This window comes from Beta vulgaris, chromosome 2 (assembly GCF_026745355.1).
Source record: "Beta vulgaris subsp. vulgaris cultivar EL10 chromosome 2, EL10.2, whole genome shotgun sequence".
In the NCBI taxonomy this organism is placed as follows: domain Eukaryota; kingdom Viridiplantae; phylum Streptophyta; class Magnoliopsida; order Caryophyllales; family Amaranthaceae; genus Beta; species Beta vulgaris.
Genome location: NC_079203.1, coordinates 46089667 through 46109959, shown reverse-complemented (window position 1 = coordinate 46109959; position 20293 = coordinate 46089667). Strand labels below are relative to the sequence as shown.

General features: G+C 35.2%; 2 protein-coding genes across 4 annotated transcripts; one reads left to right on the top strand and one right to left on the bottom strand.

Annotated features, from left to right (window-relative positions):
- Positions 1 to 1938: 1938 nt before the first annotated feature.
- On the top strand, positions 1939 to 13529 carry LOC104885095 (TOM1-like protein 9). Of its 2 annotated transcripts, none has more exons than XM_010669806.4 (11): positions 1939 to 2120; positions 2239 to 2356; positions 4376 to 4454; positions 5834 to 5932; positions 6034 to 6147; positions 6315 to 6475; positions 7822 to 7903; positions 9009 to 9094; positions 10079 to 10267; positions 11740 to 12221; positions 12509 to 13529. In XM_010669806.4, the coding sequence occupies exons 2-11, from the start codon at positions 2256 to 2258 to the stop codon at positions 13186 to 13188; spliced, it is 2073 nt and encodes a 690-aa protein (XP_010668108.2). In that variant the 5' UTR covers positions 1939 to 2120; positions 2239 to 2255; the 3' UTR covers positions 13189 to 13529. The 2 variants fall into 2 exon arrangements, with proteins under 2 accessions (XP_010668108.2, XP_010668116.2); XM_010669814.4 differs by adding an exon at positions 3020 to 3092 and having other exon boundaries at positions 1939 to 2356.
- A 1899-nt stretch (positions 13530 to 15428) lies between these two features.
- LOC104885110 (hypothetical protein) lies at positions 15429 to 18021 on the bottom strand. Of its 2 annotated transcripts, none has more exons than XM_010669823.3 (3): positions 17772 to 18013; positions 17508 to 17626; positions 15429 to 15732 (listed from the first exon to the last, which is right to left on the bottom strand). In XM_010669823.3, the coding sequence occupies exons 1-3, from the start codon at positions 17897 to 17899 to the stop codon at positions 15713 to 15715; spliced, it is 267 nt and encodes an 88-aa protein (XP_010668125.1). In that variant the 5' UTR covers positions 17900 to 18013; the 3' UTR covers positions 15429 to 15712. The 2 variants fall into 2 exon arrangements, with proteins under 2 accessions (XP_010668125.1, XP_048495782.1); XM_048639825.2 differs by lacking the exon at positions 15429 to 15732 and adding an exon at positions 15810 to 16159 and having other exon boundaries at positions 17772 to 18021.
- Between the last annotated feature and the right edge of the window lie 2272 nt (positions 18022 to 20293).

Sequence of the window (20293 nt, the reverse complement as noted above, 5' to 3'; positions counted from 1 at the left end):
TCAAAAATAATTTAACGTTAATGAAGTAAGCAAAAGAGGACATAATGGATATTTAGCAAAATAATTAGTATGGTCTTATAGGCAGTCATTGTACATACCTACTTGGGTATTTGATATTATAGTCTTAATTCTTATAAACAATAAATTAAGTACTGCTCATGTTTGTTTAGGCTTCAATACAGAAAGTACTAATCACACTTTTGACTCGATGTCTTCAACTATATGTTTGACATTATCCTTTTACCGGGGCCGGGGGGTCCGGTTCCTCTAATTGAAGCTTGTTCGTAATCCTAGAATGGTCATTCATTATTCAATTAGATAATATTATCTTCTTTTTTTATTGCACTTTTACATCTTGAACTATAAAAAATATTACTTTGATTATTATTTGTAATTTATATATAAATAAAAACATAAAAATCATGTGAGATTTTATTAGATTGGTCGTTGATGCGTGTTTTTTTTTCATTATTTTTACATATACAAAACTAGAGATATTAAGCTTCAAAATTTTACATTAACATATATGAAAATTATAATTGTAGCAATTTTAGATATCTAATATATTTTGCAAAAGTATACACTATATTTAGTATTAAACTAGTTATTAGTCCCCGACTATGCCCCGGGTAAGAAAAAAATTCATTTATTAATATAATACTTTATGATAATAATACTAAATACAACTTAGTCTTGTGATTAAGACTTTAGTATATGTACTTGAGGTCTCGGATGTGGCACAATTTCTTGTTTATGCACGCCTTTAATATATTTATTATATAGATGTTATTTCTGTCTTCATGACTTGAGAATTTTTATTATATATTATTACTCGCATTTTTTTAGTTTGCTTTTATTTCATAGAAGTCCATATGTGATATACAAATCAGGCCCCTTAAATAAAATAATTCTACCTTCGCCACTTAACGTATACATTCAAATATCGGACACAAATTTGATAGAAGCATGATTTCCCCTTCTCCTTATTGTAGGTGAATCTAAATTTCATAGTATAGGGTTATTAACCTCATTGCTTACCTAATTTCAAAAATTAAATTCATGCTTACCTATTTCTTACCTATACGTACGATTCTAAGTTCTAACAAAGTTTTTTTAAGTCTCCTGTAACAATCTTATTGTACATGTCTATACAATAGAACTTTTACAAGCTCATATCATTCAAAACTAAAGTACAAACAAATTTTGCATTACTTTCGACAATTTCTTTTTTCTATTATCCACTTGTAAAATTTCATCAAAAAATTAGCTTGATAATTTTACTTCTACACTTCTCTCATAGATGAAGATAAACTACATTATTTAAAATATATTCATCTTTACCAATATAAAAAAAATCTCTATATATAACACATTGGGACACAAAAATATAGAAAAAGAAAAACAAAAAGAAAAAAATAGATAACGAAAATGCTTCATTTAAACGAAAAAAATGGGGAAAAAATAACTAAAATACAATGTTCTAAAAACCAAAATGTAAAGACAATTTACCGTACATAAGACTAGTTAATAGTAATCATGAAAGTGTAATTTGAAAACCAAATATTTATTCTGCTCATAATACTCTCTACATTTTTTATTGTGTAGAGTTTCACATTACTTGCTACAACTCCTTTTTGGGAATAAACTCTCTCTATCTCTTACCTCTCATATGAGTTCTTCTTTATATACACTTTACCTCTTTCTTCACCAAAAATTGCCTAAAAATCCGTGAATGTATAAGTGTAGCGAGTGATATGAAATGAAGGACGTATAATAATAAAACCGCTAATACAAACAAAGAAAATAAAAAAATTCCAATCCAACGGCCTCAATAGAATTACCGGCATAACCGACGTACCAAAATCAAACGCGTCACAATCTTTCCCCCCTTTTTCTACCTTTTTTTCTCGTTTTATATAAAGCTAACTAATAACTATGTATTTTTTCAATTTTCCAGATAATTTCAAATACTCATTTTGTTTTCCCAAATCGATCCCTCCGAGAGGGAGGAGAGAGAAAGTGAGAAAAAAATAATCAGTGGAGAAATTTATAGAAACCTCTAATTTCCATTTTTGTTGTTAATTTTCTCTATTTTCGAGGCTGACTTTTCGATCCACTAAGTGAGTTTTTTTTCGTTTTTTCAATCGCCGGTAAATCGCCGATTATCCGGCGAATTTCGGTCGCCGGAATTTTGATTGAAATAATTGTTTGATTTGATTGAAATTTGGTTGATTATAGAAGAATTTTGAATAAAGATGGTGAATTCGATGGTAGATAGAGCTACGTCCGATATGTTGATTGGACCTGATTGGGCCATGAACATCGAGATCTGTGACATGCTTAATAACGATCCTGGGTAATTTTGTTTTTTTCACCTCTTTTTCTTCTGTTTTCTGTAATTACTGTTTGATTATTTCGTGATTTAGTTGTACATTTTATCTCTAATGTTAAAGAACTAGGTTAATTGTAGTTTTAGTATATATGTAGACTCTGTTATCTGTTAATTTGTGACTGTGATGCTTTTTTTTGTTATTAATTTGTTTTGGTATAGATTATGAGGTAATTATGTCAATTTTAAGGTATTAGAGTTGGTAGATTTGGCGGAGATGAAGTTTTCTTTGATTGGTTGTTGTAAGTTTGTAACCTGTTCTGCATGTTATTTCGTGTCGATTGCGAAATGGTTAGTGTAAATGGATAAAAGGAGTGGTAGGGAGGAGCTTTTTAGTGTACAATTGATAGTGTAATAGTTGTGGAGACTGGAGAGGGTTAATATTGGAACGGGGATTAAAGCATGATTTATGTGGTAATTGGTAAGTGGAGTTGATTTGTGTGGCTTGACTCGTTATTTCGTTGTAGAATAGACTTGCAATTGAGTGTTGTGCACTCATATGAAGGCACTTGGGGTACTTGTTTGTAGAAAAATTATTGTATGTAGCTGAATTTGACTTTGCCTACACTTTGATGTACAATTTGGAGAATGGCGCTCCTTATGATTTTGAAACTTGTGGGAATGATGCAGGGAAATTGAGGTGGCACTCGTGAGTCGTGACAGCGAACTATGGTGTTTCGAGTAGCTAAGGAAAATTTTAGTGGTGAGGGAGCAATTACTACATTATATATATATGTAGAGTTGAGAGAATATAGTTATGGTGACTCTAGTTGGTTTGTTTGAATATGAAGGACTGATTAAATGCTCTGTAGTCATGTGTAAGATTCAGAATTGTGGGTATGCTAAACTTCTTTTGTGTAGGCTTTACTGGCATTTGGGAGCTTAATTTTTCACCTATCTTCTTATGTGGCTTTTAAAAGTAGGAGACAACTATTTATAGACTACATTATCAATGATGAGAGACGTGCTTATGATTCTAAACAGGTTTTTTTATGGTTGACATGCGAACTTAGGCAGTTGAGGTTTTTAAATAGAATATAGATGAAGCCAAAGTAGTTATTCCTGTGTTATGGAAAATTGCATAATTCAATATTTATTAACAATTTCATGCCATTTTTTGTAGGGTGTTATAGTCTAACCTTTTTCATACATGTGAGATAACTTTTATGACTCGAAGATTATTACTGAACTCTAAAGCTGTGGCATATCTCCCTGAACTTCAGTCCCCATGGTATTGTGTCATTAAAAGACCAAATATGGGATGTGCTGAATTTGGTGGGACTCTCAGGGTACAATAACAGAAATACACTCCAGTTTAAAGGATATTTATTTTGTTTACGCCTTCTATCTTTTCCTAGTTGATTAGGTTTGAGATAGGGAGTGTTTTTCTTATTAAATTCTGGAGAATGTTTGGACTTTGAAGAGGGGATCAACCTTTCTGTCTCTGATCTCCTAGTTTCCATCTTATTTCTAATTAATGATGCTGGCAGTGGTTGGGATCTAAACTTATATAGGTCTCCCTGTGGCAAGAAAGTAGTGGAACTTGCTTGACCATATAACGCTTTGGCTTTTAGTTACTGGGTTTGCACGGGGGATCTTTCCGGGACCTTTCTATGTAATTCACAATCCTGGTGCTTGACCTCGCTGCTTTGGTATCCCACCCTTTTCAAATAGCCAGTGTCATTTGGAACGTCAAGGTTCCTTTTAAGGTGAGGGATTTTTTGGTAGACACTGTATGCTTTTCCTAGTTCATAGAGAGTTTTGTTTGCATCTCTCTCTTCACTACTATATCACGGGCTCGGGCTTGGACGAACAGAACAATCCTCAATTTAGAAATCGAAAAGGAAGTCAATGGGATTGAAAGCAATCTATCTTGGTCCAACTTATCTGTTGTTGTTACCTATACATTTTTATTGTTTGAATGGTTGAACGTGGTTAAGATGAACTTTTAAGGTGTTAATTTGTTGCTTATTTTTGGCTATCCAGGCAAGCTAAGGATGTTGTGAAGGGAATAAAGAAACGTATTGGGAGCAAGAACTCAAAGATTCAGCTTCTAGCTTTAACTGTGAGCTTCTTACAGAAGTCTTGCTGTAATTCTTCAGTTTGAGCAATTGTATATTTCATGCTTACTTTCCTTTCAATCATTGACTATCCTTGTTATCTAGCCTCTCTACTACCCTTGGTTAGAAATAAGATTGGTATGGTTGAAATCCTTTGCAACACCTATGGAAGGATCAAGTATGGGATTAATGTTATTCTGCTTCTTATCTTTTGTTTCATGTTTTTATATTTTGTTCTGATTCTATCTGCCTTTTAATTGGCATAGGAAGAGAGATGAGCTATTGATAAGTTTAGTGCTTGCTGTCTAAAGTGTATGCTAATGCTCATTTAATTACTTATCTCACCATTTTGTTCTTTCCATGTTTGCAAAACTGATTTTCATATTGTTACTTGAATCTTAATACCTATGTGCACCGAAATAAAGCTTTTCTAGTTTGAGTGTAATTTTGCACTATTGACTGAGGCTTAATTGTTTGTGTTGGTTGTCAAATGTTGGGTTGTTTGCTGTCTTTTGTGTATTCGATACAGACAACAATCAAAAACAATCATGCAGTAAAATTTGTACCTCAAATACACTTTTTGTTTGTGTCTTTGTTAATTTATTTTGTCTTGTATCTGTGTTGACACCGGTCTGTGGAAAATAAATGAAGCCTAGAGGACTGTTATTGTAAGGGTTGAATGAGTGTATTGATTGTTTATTGCTTCCTGGAGTTTAGGTTACTGGTTTAATGGATCTTCTACTCCTTAATTTTCTTAACTCCAGGCAGATCTACAAGTGTTTAATTTTAAGTTCTTGGTTTATATATCAGAGCCATAGTTTTGCGACATTTATTTCGAAAATGTGGCAGTCTGGAGCTGCAAGAGGTGTTTTATTGTTCTTTTCGGAAGTGGTTTCTGTTTATGCATTTAGGAATGAAAAAAATTGAGGTGTGGCTGCAAGATGGTGGTTTGGTGTTTTCTTTGGAACACAGTGTCTTTTGTACAGCGGATAAGGCTTAACTGAGGTCGTAGATACCTCGACAGTATGAACTTTGTCATCAGAACTGCTGATGCTATGGCATATGCATGTAGAGTATATTGCACTAGCGGACTGATGGTTTTTGGTTAAGAGTCTTTAGGTTGCAATAGGTGCATTGACCCAAGTAATGCTTTTCTTTTTGTGTACTCTTTGGTCTGGAGGAGACATGTGCCTGAAATGAACCATCTTCTTTTCACTTGTCTTAGACTGACTCTTAGAATTGTGTTCAACTTAAAGCTCAGTCTTGTTATTAAAATGTTCTTGAGATGCAAAAAGGCTTGCTGTCTGTTCATTCTGTATTACTGTCTTCTTTATTTGTTGCAGTGAACTAATCTGGTTATTTTATCTGCATACTGCAAATGTAGTTGCTGGAGACAATTGTAAAGAACTGTGGAGATATCGTACATATGCATGTAGCAGAGAAAGAATTACCTCATGAGATGGTTAAAATTGCTAAAAAGAAGGTCAGGAATTTTATAAAGATTGCAAATTTACTGTTGATTGTCACTATATTGACTGCAGCTTCTGAGGTTCAGGCTCATTCTGTTATTTGTCTTTGTTACAGCCGGATTTTCATGTCAAGGAGAAGATATTGATTCTTATAGACACGTGGCAAGAAGCTTTTGGAGGACCTAGAGCACGATACCCACAGTATTATGCTGCTTATCAGGAGTTATTGGTATATATTTTTGAGTCTCACTTTAGATTCTATACTATAGAAGGAAAAGATTTGTCGTATACCGAATAACTGTGTTTAATGTTGTTTCTATTAGTTCTGCAGAGGTTTTACGGGACTTTCTTGCATTCCTACTCTGATTCTATGACCATATGTCCATTTTGTATCAGCGTGCAGGTGCAGTATTTCCACAGAAATCGGAAAGGTCTGCTCCTGTATTTACACCACCACAAACTCAGCCCCTTTCTAATTATCCTCCAAATGTGCGCAATCCAGAGCAACGCCAAGAAGCAGCAGAGTCCTCTGCTGAGGCTGAGTATCCCACCTTGAGGTTTGTTTTTCGATAATTTATGCTTCTGCTTGTCGCTCCTCCCCCTCTTTATTAGGGGTTCTTCATGTTTTAGTCATTTGTTTCCACGTTTTTTCCAACCCGTCAATGTTGTGGGAAAAGTAGTGATACAAATTACAAGCAGTGCTTGTTAAACGCTTTTCCTTCTGGTCCAGTTACTCCAGTACTACTTTATAATGAGTTAATCATTGCCGGGCAAAGCTATGTTACTCCGACACCCTCTTCTTCCCTGAGTGTCGACTCGACACGATGCGCGACACGCCTGGAAATGGGTATTGATACGCGTATCGGAAAAGCGTCGCCTATCCGACACCCATTTGGCAAAAGTGAGAAAGAAACAAAGATAGAGAAGGGGGAACAATTACCTAATAAATTGCACTTCCCTTCAAAAATTGAAATTTAGGGTTTATTTGTAAACCCTAGATCTGCTAATTGATGTGAAATTACACGAAATCTCTTCATAGTGGTTTTTACTCGGGAGATTGAGCCACACCCAATGATGTGATTTCCTCCATTGGACACAGGCACACAGCCATGGATTACCTTCAGTTCTTCTGCGGGAACGGTGGAGGAGAGATGACTCTTCGCAGCTTTGTCAAATACTACGTACACTAATATGTTTAAAGTTGTCAAATTATTACAGCTGTCAAATACTAAAATTATTTAATAATATATTCTAAGGGTGTGGTGTACAGCTAAGAAGAGAGGTGATTAATGGGAAGAATTCCAAGAGTTGTACTTTTTGTGTATAACTTAACATTTTGGATTTCTTCTTAGATATTATACTGATAAAGTGATAACCGAATATAATATAATAAATTAATATAATTTACTTTTTTAAATTTTATCATTTTTTGAATATATTTCGATTGACTTATTTTATTTATCAAAATAAAGTATCAGAAAGTTTTTTCCGACACTTTTAATGAGAGACGTGTCTAAAATATCGGTCAAGACACTCTCTTGACCGTGTTGGAGTATCGGCGGTAAGATTTTTGGAGTAAGGTGTCAGATCCTCCGATCCTACTTGGATACGACACCCGTATCCGTGTCGGTGTAACATAGGGGCAAAGGATTATAGTCGTTCTGGCATGCTCATGTCCTGCTAGTGTTTGACTGTTATGATTTCCATTGAAATTAAGTACTCTTTGTCTTAGCTAGTAAACCACAAATTTCCCTTTTCTAGTTCACGCTTTCGTCATCAAAGAGTGTTTTCTATTGTTCATCTCACAGACAGGGGTTTTAAGCGACACTGTTGGTCTAATTGAGCAATTGATCCTTTGATTTTTTTTAAACTTATTCTTGTTATTATTTTGCCTCATGGATAGCTTGTCAGAAATCCAGAATGCACGGGGTATTATGGATGTTTTAGCTGAAATGCTAAGTGCAATGGATCCATCAAACAAAGAGGTAACTGCTGTCTATTTTTATTATTATTCATAGCGGTCATTTTTTGACTAGGAAAGTATTACCTTGTACAAAATGGTAAATATATGTAAAAGAGTGAATGACCATGTTGCATAATTCAGCATTGAGAATTGGTCTCTGGTTAAACTTTATGGTTATTCGTAGCTTGGAGTCCTGGTGTATGTCTTGCACACTCACGACTGATCTATGTTTGGTGGTTGGTGGGTATATCATAGATGCTATTATGTTAGTTTTTGTAGCTCGAGTGAAAAGTGTTCACCAAAAGTAGTTGTTGAGATTGCTAACTCCTACAACATGAGCTGTGCCTAAAGAACACAATTTTTTTTCTAAAAGATAAAGGGGTCCAGAATTGGTGAAATGACATTTGAGGATAAAGTTAAGAAACACTTGCTCTAATCATTCAAAAGCTAGTTTTATTAGCTCTCCATAAACATTAACGAAAACATTGACTTCTACTAACTTTACTTTACCGGACCCCTATATTTGGGTGGCTTGTGGATTTATTATTTCATATCACTCGTTGCTGCTCCAATGGCGAGCATAAAACATGCTCATAGAGTGAGAATTATCTTTTTGATCTGACTGGATTTTTTCTAATAACAACAGCAATAATAAGGTAATTGAAAAAGGTATTTAACAGTTGAAATTACATCTACCATCATCAAGAAATGTCTTTTTAATATTATTAAGACTCTCCCATCCATCTCATGCATTGAGACAAAAAGCATTGTTTCTTTTGGAGGTTCTCATTCTTCCATTAGTGCGAATAATTGACATTATAAGCAATAACATTATGATGATGCTTCTAATGAGGCTCCCGACTAAGGCACAATAGTTTATTTTGGGGGAAGGGTCTCAGTTGTAGTCTTGTAGACAAGTTTCTTACGCGTTTTCATCACTGATTGGAATTTCACCCTTTATCTAGGTTACTGTAATCTAGTGTCTGTAGAAAAGTGAATCTTTTAAGCTCCATAGTTTGTTGGAAATGGGTAGATTGCAAATACTGATGACATTTCTGGAATCCACTGCATTTGTGGGCTTTTGGCTAATGCATTGTATTTTTCTCTTTTCCTTGTGGTGTTTGCAGGGCCTGAGACAGGAGGTAATTGTGGATTTGGTTGAGCAATGCCGAAACTACAAGCAAAGAGTCGTGCATTTAGTTAATTCCACTTCGTAAGGCCTTATGCTTTTGCACAAGAAGTTGGGGTTGGGGGGGGGGATTAGTTTTTTAGTATTGGTAATGTGTCAAAGCAACTAAATGATAGAGGCTTGTAGAATAAAATCAGAGAATCTGTAAGCTTGTTTAGAATCTTGTTGGACCACAAGTCCTTCCGTTCCCCCCTTTCATCTAAAATCTTGTTATGCACGAACCTCTGTTTGTTGATTTATTATTGCTTGCATCTTCTATGAGGGCTGCTGGTTAGGTCTGTGAAATTCGTAAATGTATGGACAGAGAGCTACCTCACATAATGCTATTTTTTCATTAGATGTGAGGCAGAATTAGCTGGTTTTCATGCTGAATTAAAAAAAATCCTATTATAGTTTAGTTTCTAGTCATCTCTTGACTGCATAAAAGTGTGAACTTTTGTTAGCAAAAGTTGTTCATTCTTCTTTTCCCAGTGTGAAATAAAGTAATCGAGTTATCTGGCTTAGGGTGCGTTATCTTCACCTAAACTTATCAGAACTGAACTTTTTAGATCTGATCAACTTTGATATAATCTTATGTTTACACCTAATTGGACCTGATGTACCTCATGAGTTTTTGAAACTTATTCTCTTGAAACTTCTTCACCTGAGTTTTTATGTATGTTCATCAAGCCCAACTGTAAAGTAGACATAAAATATTAAATTCTCTCGTCGTTGCCTTTGCATAAGAATCTTAGCTCATTATTGATAAAAGAGCTGGTCATGTGATAGAAGCAATATGGGATATTAGTGATTGTTTGTTGTATGCAAAACCAAAACCGTGAATGCTAAATACTGTTGCAAGAAAAAAATTCAGATACTAAAAAAAACTAAGTTATTTTTTAGTTGATTTAATTTTTTTGGGAGGAAGAGGTTGTACTTCTAATATCTGGGAATTTTTTTGGCTTATTAAGTAGATTATTTTATTTATTTATCTTTCTGATATTGAGTTAAACACCAATCTGGTTTCAGGGATGAATCACTACTTTGCCAAGGACTGGCTTTAAATGATGATTTGCAGAAAGTTCTTGCGAAGCATGAAGCTATTTCTTCAGGAACAGTGCTGAAGGAGAACTCAGATACGGTGTCAAGTAAAGCTCTTGTAGATGTTGATGCTCCTTTGGTTGATACAGGAGAAAGCAGCAAACAAGCTGATGGAAGGTACTTTCGAACCCATGCTATCTGCTAAAACAGAACTCGATGTTTCTGATTTTCCCTCCCAAATCCATGATGGCTTGTTGATAGTCCGTTTCAAATTTATTTCGCATAGTATTACTTTATCAGAAAATTGATTAAAAACGGAACACTGCGCGCGTATTACCTTGTTTTTTTCTTTTTTTCTTTTATGGTGTTGGTGCTCATGCCATATCTCAACTTAGTGCCGGCCTGTACATTTGCTTTGGCTTTGAATTCTGTGACTTAGTTTTTGCGAATAATAGGGCTTGGACAACCAGTTTACACTCTAAACATAGTTATTCTGACTATTTGACTGAGTCATCTCCGAAACTATTGGCTAATGAAGTCCAGAAAAGGCTTGTGCCGAACATGGTTTAACATAAAGTTAAGACTTCGCCTGGGAAAGCAGGTCGTGCTTAAAATGTGGTAATTCATATATGGTGTTGGCTGCATCTATGCTAGGGAGACTGGATTTTATCGTAGGTTTGTTTTGAAATGGAGATCAAGGTTTAGCATCTGAGAGAAAGCTTATCAAGTATGCAGGTGACTACAAATTCGACTCTCAAACAACTTCACCCATCTCTCTATAGTAATCCCATCTTTGGTCTTTTAAGGACTATTCAGGAGAGTCAAACATCATCTGATTTGAGAGTGGGACCCCAAAAGTTGGAACCTTTTGAAATTTTTGATACAAAGGTGGGATTAATCTAAGATTTGACAAATTATTCGGATTTTCCATGTTAATACTAATATAGTGAGCAATCACTCCATCTCCCACTCATTTGGTGTAGTCATCAGCTCAACCAGTTAATAGGTTTACCTGTTATTTCCATGATCAGTCACTTTTTGATGAATTAATTATATTTGTTCAATATTCCATCCGATGGGAATTAAGTACCCTGTTTCATTTACTTCTATAAGGTACTTGATTTTTCAAGATGCACCAATTTCTCTTAAATGCATTGCTTAAATTATGCCGGTATACAAAACTATATTGTTAGATTCTATTGAGAACCAATCTGATATTTTGTAACTTTATCTATGAACTTTGAGAGAAATCTTTGTTTAAATCTTATTATGAAGAATGTGGTTGCCTTGATTACGAAACATGGTTTGTGCTTTTGTGTGGGGGTGAGACTGCTTAATTCCTTAGCATTTTGGGATATAAGTGTTGAACTGAAAAGTGAAATCAAGTGGGCAGGAAATTACACTAGGCCGAAATAATTTGGCTATTTACCGGTTTACTGTGAAAAAGACCCAAATCAATTAGATCTGGCTATGTATTTCTATATTTAACAGGAGAGATTAAAGCCTTTGCCATAAGGTCGCGTACTCGCATGCATCACTGTAAATGTCATAATTAGTGATTAAGATAAGACAAGAGAGCATTAGATAGTTGTATACGTAATATATACATTCTTGATTAGATTTGTTTCTCATCGAAATGTTGTGTGTAGCTCTGCCTCAGGTGCAACTCTTCCAGCTCCCCATGCAAATGGCTCTGCAGCCACAACGTCTAAAGCTATTACAAAAATTGACCTCCTGAGTGGTGACCTTTTAGGTGATGATTTTAGTACACCAACTGCACAGGACTCATTGGCTCTGGTTCCTGTGTCTGCACCTCAGCCATCAAGTCCTATTGATTCCGATAATAATGCTTTGGCCCTTGTCGACATGTTTTCGATGAACGATACGCCAGATTCCTTAAATTCTCAGCCTGCCTATTCTGCTGGGCAAGGGCAAGGATATCCTTTAGCACCAGAATTTCAACAGCAGCATAATTTAAACCCAGGACAAGTATCTCCATTTGCAAATGGTATTGGTACAAGCACAGGGTTACCTCAATATGAACAGGCAGGATTTTCGCAGCCTGCAGGTGCTCCCTGGAATCCACAGGTAGCCCAGCAGCCGCAGCAGCAGCAGCCTTCATTGGTCAACGGTGATTTTATCTTTTCTATTGGTTTTCTTTGTTAACCATGGAAGATACTGCATTTTTTGTGTGGTAGATTTACATTTCTCACGAGTCTTCCGTTTTACCTGTAGTAGATTATCGACCCTCTGGCTTGTAGAATAAGCATCTGGCAATTAACTTTGGGATGTCTAGATGATACAGACTTGTTGGGCATTTTGATAATTATCATGCTTGTAATGCAGTTTGAGTATATATAGGTCGCAATCACATTGTTGTTGCCTTTGACTTACATGCCATTACATTTGGCTTTTTAGGTTCTCAGAATGGAGGAGGGTCATTGCCACCACCACCATGGGAGTCCCAGCCAACTGATACCAACCAGCCATTAGCTCCGCAGTTTTCTTCACCAATGCAGGCCTCGCCAATGGCTGGTCAACAATCACCAACTTTCCAGGGTGGTATGCATCCCTTTGCCCCTCAACCAACTGGAAACGATCAAGTTACAGGAATGTATGCACAACACATGGCAGGTGGTCATATGCCAGGAAACGATCAAGTTGCAGGAATGTATGCGCAACACATGGCAGGTGGTCATATGCCAGTAATGAATATGCAACCCATGATGAACCAAATGCCAGGCATGTTCCCTCAGCCTTATCAGGGAGGGCAGATGATGGGTATGGTTCCCCAGGCAATGCCAGGTGCCCAGATGAACTCTATGTATCCCGCTCAAATGTATGGGAATCAGATGGCGGCTTATGGCTATGGCTATGCGCAGCAGCCTGATGCTCAATATATTGATCAGAGAATGTATGGCTTGTCCATGAGGGATGACAGTTCTCTGAAGAACACTTCCAACCAGAACTCATTGGCTTCATACTTACCCCCTATGAAACAGCAATCTAAGGGAGACGATAAATTGTTTGGAGATCTTGTTGATATGGCAAAATTGAAGCCAGGAAAATCCACTCCTAGTAGGACTGGGAGTGTGTGATTTTGGGAGCTTCTGTTGCATCTTAATCGTAGTTTTTTTTTTTTGAATTTTAGCTTGATTTGCTAACTTGGTTCCTTTTGTTTCATTTATTCCGGGTCTTTTTTTTTCCCGGGCGGTTTTCTGCCTCTCTCAACAACTCAAAAGTTCTAGTGTTTTTTTTTTTTTTTCAGTATATATGTCTTCTTTGCTGTTTCCCAGGTGTGATAATATCATATGGGCATTGAATTTGATGTACATCATCTTTAGAGAATAACTTTGGACGAGAAGAAATTGCAAGTCAGGTTGAATTGATTGGGGATATCTTCTCTTTTTTTTTTCTTTAAATAAAATCCTTGTAGTCACATATTGCTTGTAAATTGGGCAGCTGTTGATGCTTCTCTTTTCGTATAATTTCTTTTTTTTTTGGGTATTTTAGGAAAAATAGTCATGAGAAATAACTACTTTGGGTGTATAATTAAACTCAGAGCCTGTTTTTTTTTTTTTTTTTTTTTTTTTTTTTTTTTGACGAGGAAATTCACATTAATGAAAAGTTGGAGTACAACCTAATGGTAATACTACCAAACGAAACAAAAACAAGAAACAACTAACGCTATGAAAAACAACACTAACTCTTACAATCAACTTAACATAAACACTAACTAATGACAGTCCAGTCCGAATAAAGTTTGTCCTGAGCGATAAGGAGTGAAGTAGGATATGAGAGGAAATCTGTTGAAATACACAACTCTGACGATCTTCATAAAGAGATTGCCGTACAAACCCTAGTAGATCCCAATGTCCACTAGGCATGAAATCCCAAGGTCCTTGACGAGCCTCCTGGGATTCTCCTGATTCGACGAACAAAGAAGTCACGTTTGAGAGTGACTTCGGGCCCTGCAAACAGGGGAGGGGGGGGGGGGAACGCTCGGACACGGGGACGACGACGGACTGGTAAACTACGACGGACTGGGGTAAACAAAAAAGAACGACGCTTGATAACCTACTGTGGCGGACCGACCACCGCGACCCCACCACCAATTCACCAAAGCAACTCGAAACCTGAAAAAATTAAGGACCGGCGAGTGAGAAACAGAGAAAAGGGAGGCGATAAGAAGATTCAGAGCCTGTTGAATTGGCTTAACAGGCCATATAATGTCAATTGTTCTTTTCAAAAACATTTCACTCCCTCGAGGCCTCGACACCTCTCTCAACTGCCTGTACTTCCCTCAAGTCTGAATTCCTTTCCGCTTTGGCCCTTCCCTTGTCCACTGAAAAACAGCCCATCACCACCTTCCTTGGATGATTAATATGTCCCCAGCCACCCTTAACTTATGTATGCCTTTTGGGGAATACAACATGGATCACTGGATAGTCCATCTCATGTTACCTACCAAAATTACATAAATTTTTTGGTATCTTGTTTACCATAATTCACCATGTTAACTTTAATTGCAACTTGAGACTTATTCAATACTGTCTACGTCTTAGAGAGATCTGAATGCTTGTTGGGACGCATAATTTAATGTGAATGTTATCAAATGTTATTTTTATTTAAAAGTAAATGTAATAGGAGTTGGTGTTAGAAAACTAGTACAATAACAGGACATCGCCAAAATGTAAATATTCATACTAATTTGAGACAAAAAGTAGGAAATTGTTCAAATTATACAAAGGATGGAGAATGCAAATATTAAAGGGATAAATTAACATTATACGCCATTTGTTTTGTCTACGTAGGGGCATTTTGCCATTCATAAGTGTTTATATTGGAACATGTAAATCCGTCTTTTTTATATGGTAGTTTGATCCACCTAATTAATGCATTTCTCGCTTAATTCTACTTTTCCATCTACCTTTTTCACTTTTTGTAGTTTTACTTCACTTATCTCTTCCCTTTTCCACCTTTTTTGTCCAAGTGAAAAAACAAATATCTCTATTAGAAAAACGAATTGAGAGAATAACTACTTTCTACAATCAGATTATAAGAAGCCTTGTTGTAGGAAGGATAAACCCAAAGGGGAAACTGTTTTACTTCCTAATTTTAAAATTGATTAGACGTACATGATTGTCAAAATTAGGCCATGAACCATTCTGCTTATAACTGAATTTTATCAATTATCACAAAACAATTGTTGATCCTGGAAAAGCACAATTTCAGTTACACATTCATCCAAAAACCGACAGTGGCGATAAAACTCAAAATCTTTTTTTTTCCAGCATGATCATGAGAAGCCTAAAACCCATTACAATTAATGACATAATTGACAGATAATTTTCTGTTCTATTATCCTGAAAGGTCTATGGATGACCGCATGAAGGATGTACCATGAGCAAGAAACAAGTTTTCGTTGTGTATTGGGGTCTAAAAAGACGTACAAATAAGGATTTTAAACCACCAAAAAAGTATCCCAGGTGCTACATTTATGGTAACAAAATACAGAAGATAAAGGGAATAGGGGGAAGGGGGGTCGGTTTTTATGTCTTTGCATATTGTCCTACTGGAAGGAAGCCCCTGAGTGCCATCCCAAAACAGACGAAGATGCTATCATAAAGGCATTGACATGCCTGCAATAAAATGAAACAAAAGCGATTTTAGTCAGTTGTACAAGAGTAAAAGTCTGTCTTAGTGCAGGAAGGGAGTGTTACCAAACAAGAGATCCTATTATTGGAGAAATCGAAGTGGTACAAGGTGGATACTCGATTAATACAATGCTAGTGTCATCTAATAAAATACATAATCGAATTTGATGCTCATATAACCAAAAGGTGCCATAGGATCTCCGACTCTCCGTTACCTCATGTGATCAACATTGCATAGTCACAATATTTCTTGTCAAATCAGATCATGATAGAACAACCATGCAGAGAAAGAGCAGCATAAATTGATCCCCAAGTTGAACTGGGTTTGTCTAGATGCTATCGAACATTAGTTCCACTTTACAAAAGTTTCTTCCTCGGGATTTCTTTATAGTTGCATATGCGGTTATAATTTCTGCAGATGGCAGGAAGCACAACTTGCTAGTTTAGTTATCTTCTCATCTATTAAGAGAAAACGATATGGCAGCAAGTGCAACTTGACTATCCTGTCATTTACTACGGAAGGAACTGGGAAGTTTAGCCTTCCATAGCTATATCTTGTGGGAGAAAAAAAAAAGTATAATTAGCCACTTCAAGCTATGAACAGCAGTAGAAAAGAAATAAACACCTCAGTATTAAACCAAGCATCCTTGTTACTACTCCCTCCATCCTTATATGTATTCCCCATATACCATATTGGGATGTCCCTACATGTATGCCCCATTAGAATCATATGGTCCCACCACTTCACTCTCTATCAAGTCCACTAAACCAATACAAAACCATTAGGATCAACACCTCAATCTAAGCGAAAAGCCACCAACATTGAAAAGCTGGTAACTAGTAACTAGCAACTAGCAAGGCAAGCAAGCACATACAAGTCCTACAAACATCAGGAGCAAAGATGAAGTTGATCCTCATTAAGCTGTCCAAGTCATGGACACATAGTTTGTCTATATTTCAAACAAGGAGTCATTTGATTGATGAAAGGAACAAAAAAGATATAAAAATGGTTCTACAAGCTTCATTTACTTGATTATATTGTCTTCGTTATATCTATGAGGCTATGACTCAATAATGTGCATATGTTCACAAAGAAATCACATCACGCCTCTCTTGATCAACACCCACCACAGAGATTAGCAAATTAATCTTGCCACCTTAAAGTTCATCAACTTTCCCCCACTCAAGAAACCAAATTTATGCATCAAGTCAAGAAAAAGATGGCCGGAGATACAACTCCAAAGCCTGTTGAATGGTCAGAAAATATTACTAACACCTAAAGAACCCATGAAATAGCACCTTGTCCTCGTCTCAAAAGAAAATGAGAGCACTAAGCGTATGATGCAGAGCTTTCCCCTTAGAGTGACGGGCAAAATGAACAAGAAGAACCCATTTCCAAAAGGCCAAAACACAAACTGAACACTTAGATAAAGCAACAACACTCAATTTCATTTGCCAATCAAAATCAACAAAAATTACAATCCAAACAACTTCCTCCAAAGTCACTGGAAAGTAGCCATGTTGCACGTTTTGATATTTGGCTAATTAACACATTCCTCCATACTATTCCAACTCCCAAAAGTTTGTATCTTTCACCTAAGGATAACATATAACATAATAATTTCATGGAATGTTTTTGTTTTCTATAACTTAACACTGAAATTTCACATATTTATAAATCAATAATCTTTGTCCCAAAAATAAAATTTATTTATAACAAACAGAATTATGTAAAGCAGAGGAGAGAGAAAGAAAGAAACCTTGAGGAACTAAACACCAACTCTGGGAATCAACAGATAAAACAGACTGTAATCTAGCAGAAGCAATTGCGCTGTGCAAAGGCAACATTGTGAGTAAGCAGCTCGACTCAACAGGTAACCTATAAAACCCAGAATAACCCAGATTTAATTAACATCACAAAATGTCAAAATCAACAAAACCCATCTCCACAATTCATTTAAATTGATGAAAAAAAGTAGGAAACACCACAAAAAGGGAGAAGAAAAAAAACAAAAAGAGAAAACCTTGAAGGACGAGGAATGCGTTTTGTAGTAGTAGAAGAGGTTGATTTGAATAAGTTAGAAATGGGGGAAATTGATCTGCATTTGCCCCGAAGAGTTGATAATCTGGAGAGAATCGCTGTGCTGCTCATTTTTAGTTGCCCTACTTTAAAATTTCAGTGTTTCAGCAAGTGAGAAAGAAAGTGAGAGAACAATGAAAGGTTAAAAAGGAACACTAGTCTTTTTCTTTGACTCCAGGCTAAGGCCCAAGAAGGAGATTTGCAAAGCTTTTATTGAAGAGTAATTGGTTTGTATTTTTCGGGTGTAGAGAGAGCCATAAAGACATATAATGTAGACGAAATTTGATCCTATATTTGAAGGGTAATGGATGTTGTATCTTGTGTCTTTTGAAATTTGATATTATATCCAAGGTGTAAAAGTTTAAAGTGATAGTCTAAAGTTTAAATAGTGCCGTAATGTATGACTATTGTTGATCCAATAGTACGTGATAATGATATTTAATATTAGTATTAATTAATGTTGTTACCTTTTCTAATAAATGCACAGTTGCACCAAAAATTGAGTCCATGTAGCTAGACAAGGTTCTCGTTGACAAAAAAAAAATGGTTTTTCTTCATTTAAAGCAACAAATTACTGAAATTGAAAACAATAGTAGAATATTGAACCATTAGGCATTATGTTAGATAGTTGGCCTGTAATTTAACTTTGATTTTTTTTTGTTTTTTGCAACAAGCACAAACAAGCAAAGAACAACACAAACCTCACTACTCATGACCAAAAATCATTTCGTGAGTTATAATATTAGAAACACAACAAAAGAACAACTATGTCAAAGCAAAACATAATTAGAGCCAATACTAGACTTAGCACTACGAACCTGACAACCACTACTTAAAACGAGTTTTTTTTTCCATGCAAAATAGTAGAATCATGATATAGGGATCGAATCCTTTCTTTTCCTTTCCGCAGCCAACTTGCATATAAAGCATAATTAGATGATGAACGAATAGTGATCTTACTCTTAGAACTTTTCTTTTTACCACCACTCTTAACATAAGTTCGGGACGAGTCTTCATTCTCCTTGCTGAAATAGAAAGCTTCGAATGTAACTTCCCTTTTGTACTTCAAACACACTAGGACGAGGTTTCAATATTCTTCTTGATCTTGTTATCATGGCAAAGGCTATCTGTAACGCTGCTCCTTACTCCGGGCCTGTTCTCTTCGGCATAAAATAGCTGAACTGAACTGAACTTATTGAAGCTGAACTGAACTTATTAGAGCTGAACTGAACTGAACTGAACTGAACTGAATTGAACTGAACTGAACTGAACTGAACTAAACTGAACTGAATTGAATTGAATTGAATTGAATTGAATTAAATTGAATTAAACTGAATGTTATAAATATACAAATAATATTTTATACAATAATAATATAAATATTAAATAATAATTATAATGATAAGTAATAATAATGAATAATAATAATAATAGTAGTATTTTGGATATTTTTAAATGATAGTTATAAATAAATAATATTAATAATCATAAATTATTAATAATAATAATTAATGATAATAATGATAATTAATAATTATTATTTTCTATTATTTGTTTTAATAAATTAATACTTGATGATGATATATAATAACAATAATATCTAAGAAGTAAATTAATATTACTATTTTAATAATAATAGATTTAATAATATAAAAATATTTAGTAATAAAAATAATGATTGGATCGGACCGCGAAAATTACATCATAAATTGTCTTGATGAGATTTGATTGGTTTATGGGCTAAAAAAAGTGGGTTTATTTGTTCTTTGACCTAAACCATGTTCCTCCTAATAATAATAGTAATAATAATGAGTAAAGCTATAATAAACAAAATAATATATAGAAACAACAATAATAATACTACTTAATAGTAATGATATATATTTAAATAATAATAATAATAATAATAATAATAACAATAATAATAATAATAATAATAATAATAATAATAATAATAATAATAATAATAATAATAAGAGTAATTAGTAAAATAAATTATACCAACATAATAATAATATTTAACAAAATGATTATAAAAGAATGGAGCTGAACTGAACTGAACTGAACTAATTGGAGCTGAGCTGAACTTATTGGAGCTGAACTGAACTGAAAATAAGCTGGGGAGAACAGGCCCTCCATTATCCTCATCTCTATTCATGAATCACACAAAGCCTCTATTGGAGAGTCCTCTTAGCTTTGGTCTTTCGACTCCATATTAAAATCACTTAATGCTTTAATTATTTTTGTTTTAAATTATCAAACACGGTCGGGACAAATGACATTCTTTTTTGACATGCCTCCTTGCTCTTGACACCAACATTTGAACTCATAGAACTAGATCTAAAATTAAGCAATGAATAGACTTTTCCTTCATTAACATTTGATAATCTTTCCTTGAGATGGGAATAAAAGAGGCCGACCTCCTTCAGTTTTCCTCCACCCTCTCTTCCCTCACCTCTCCCCTCT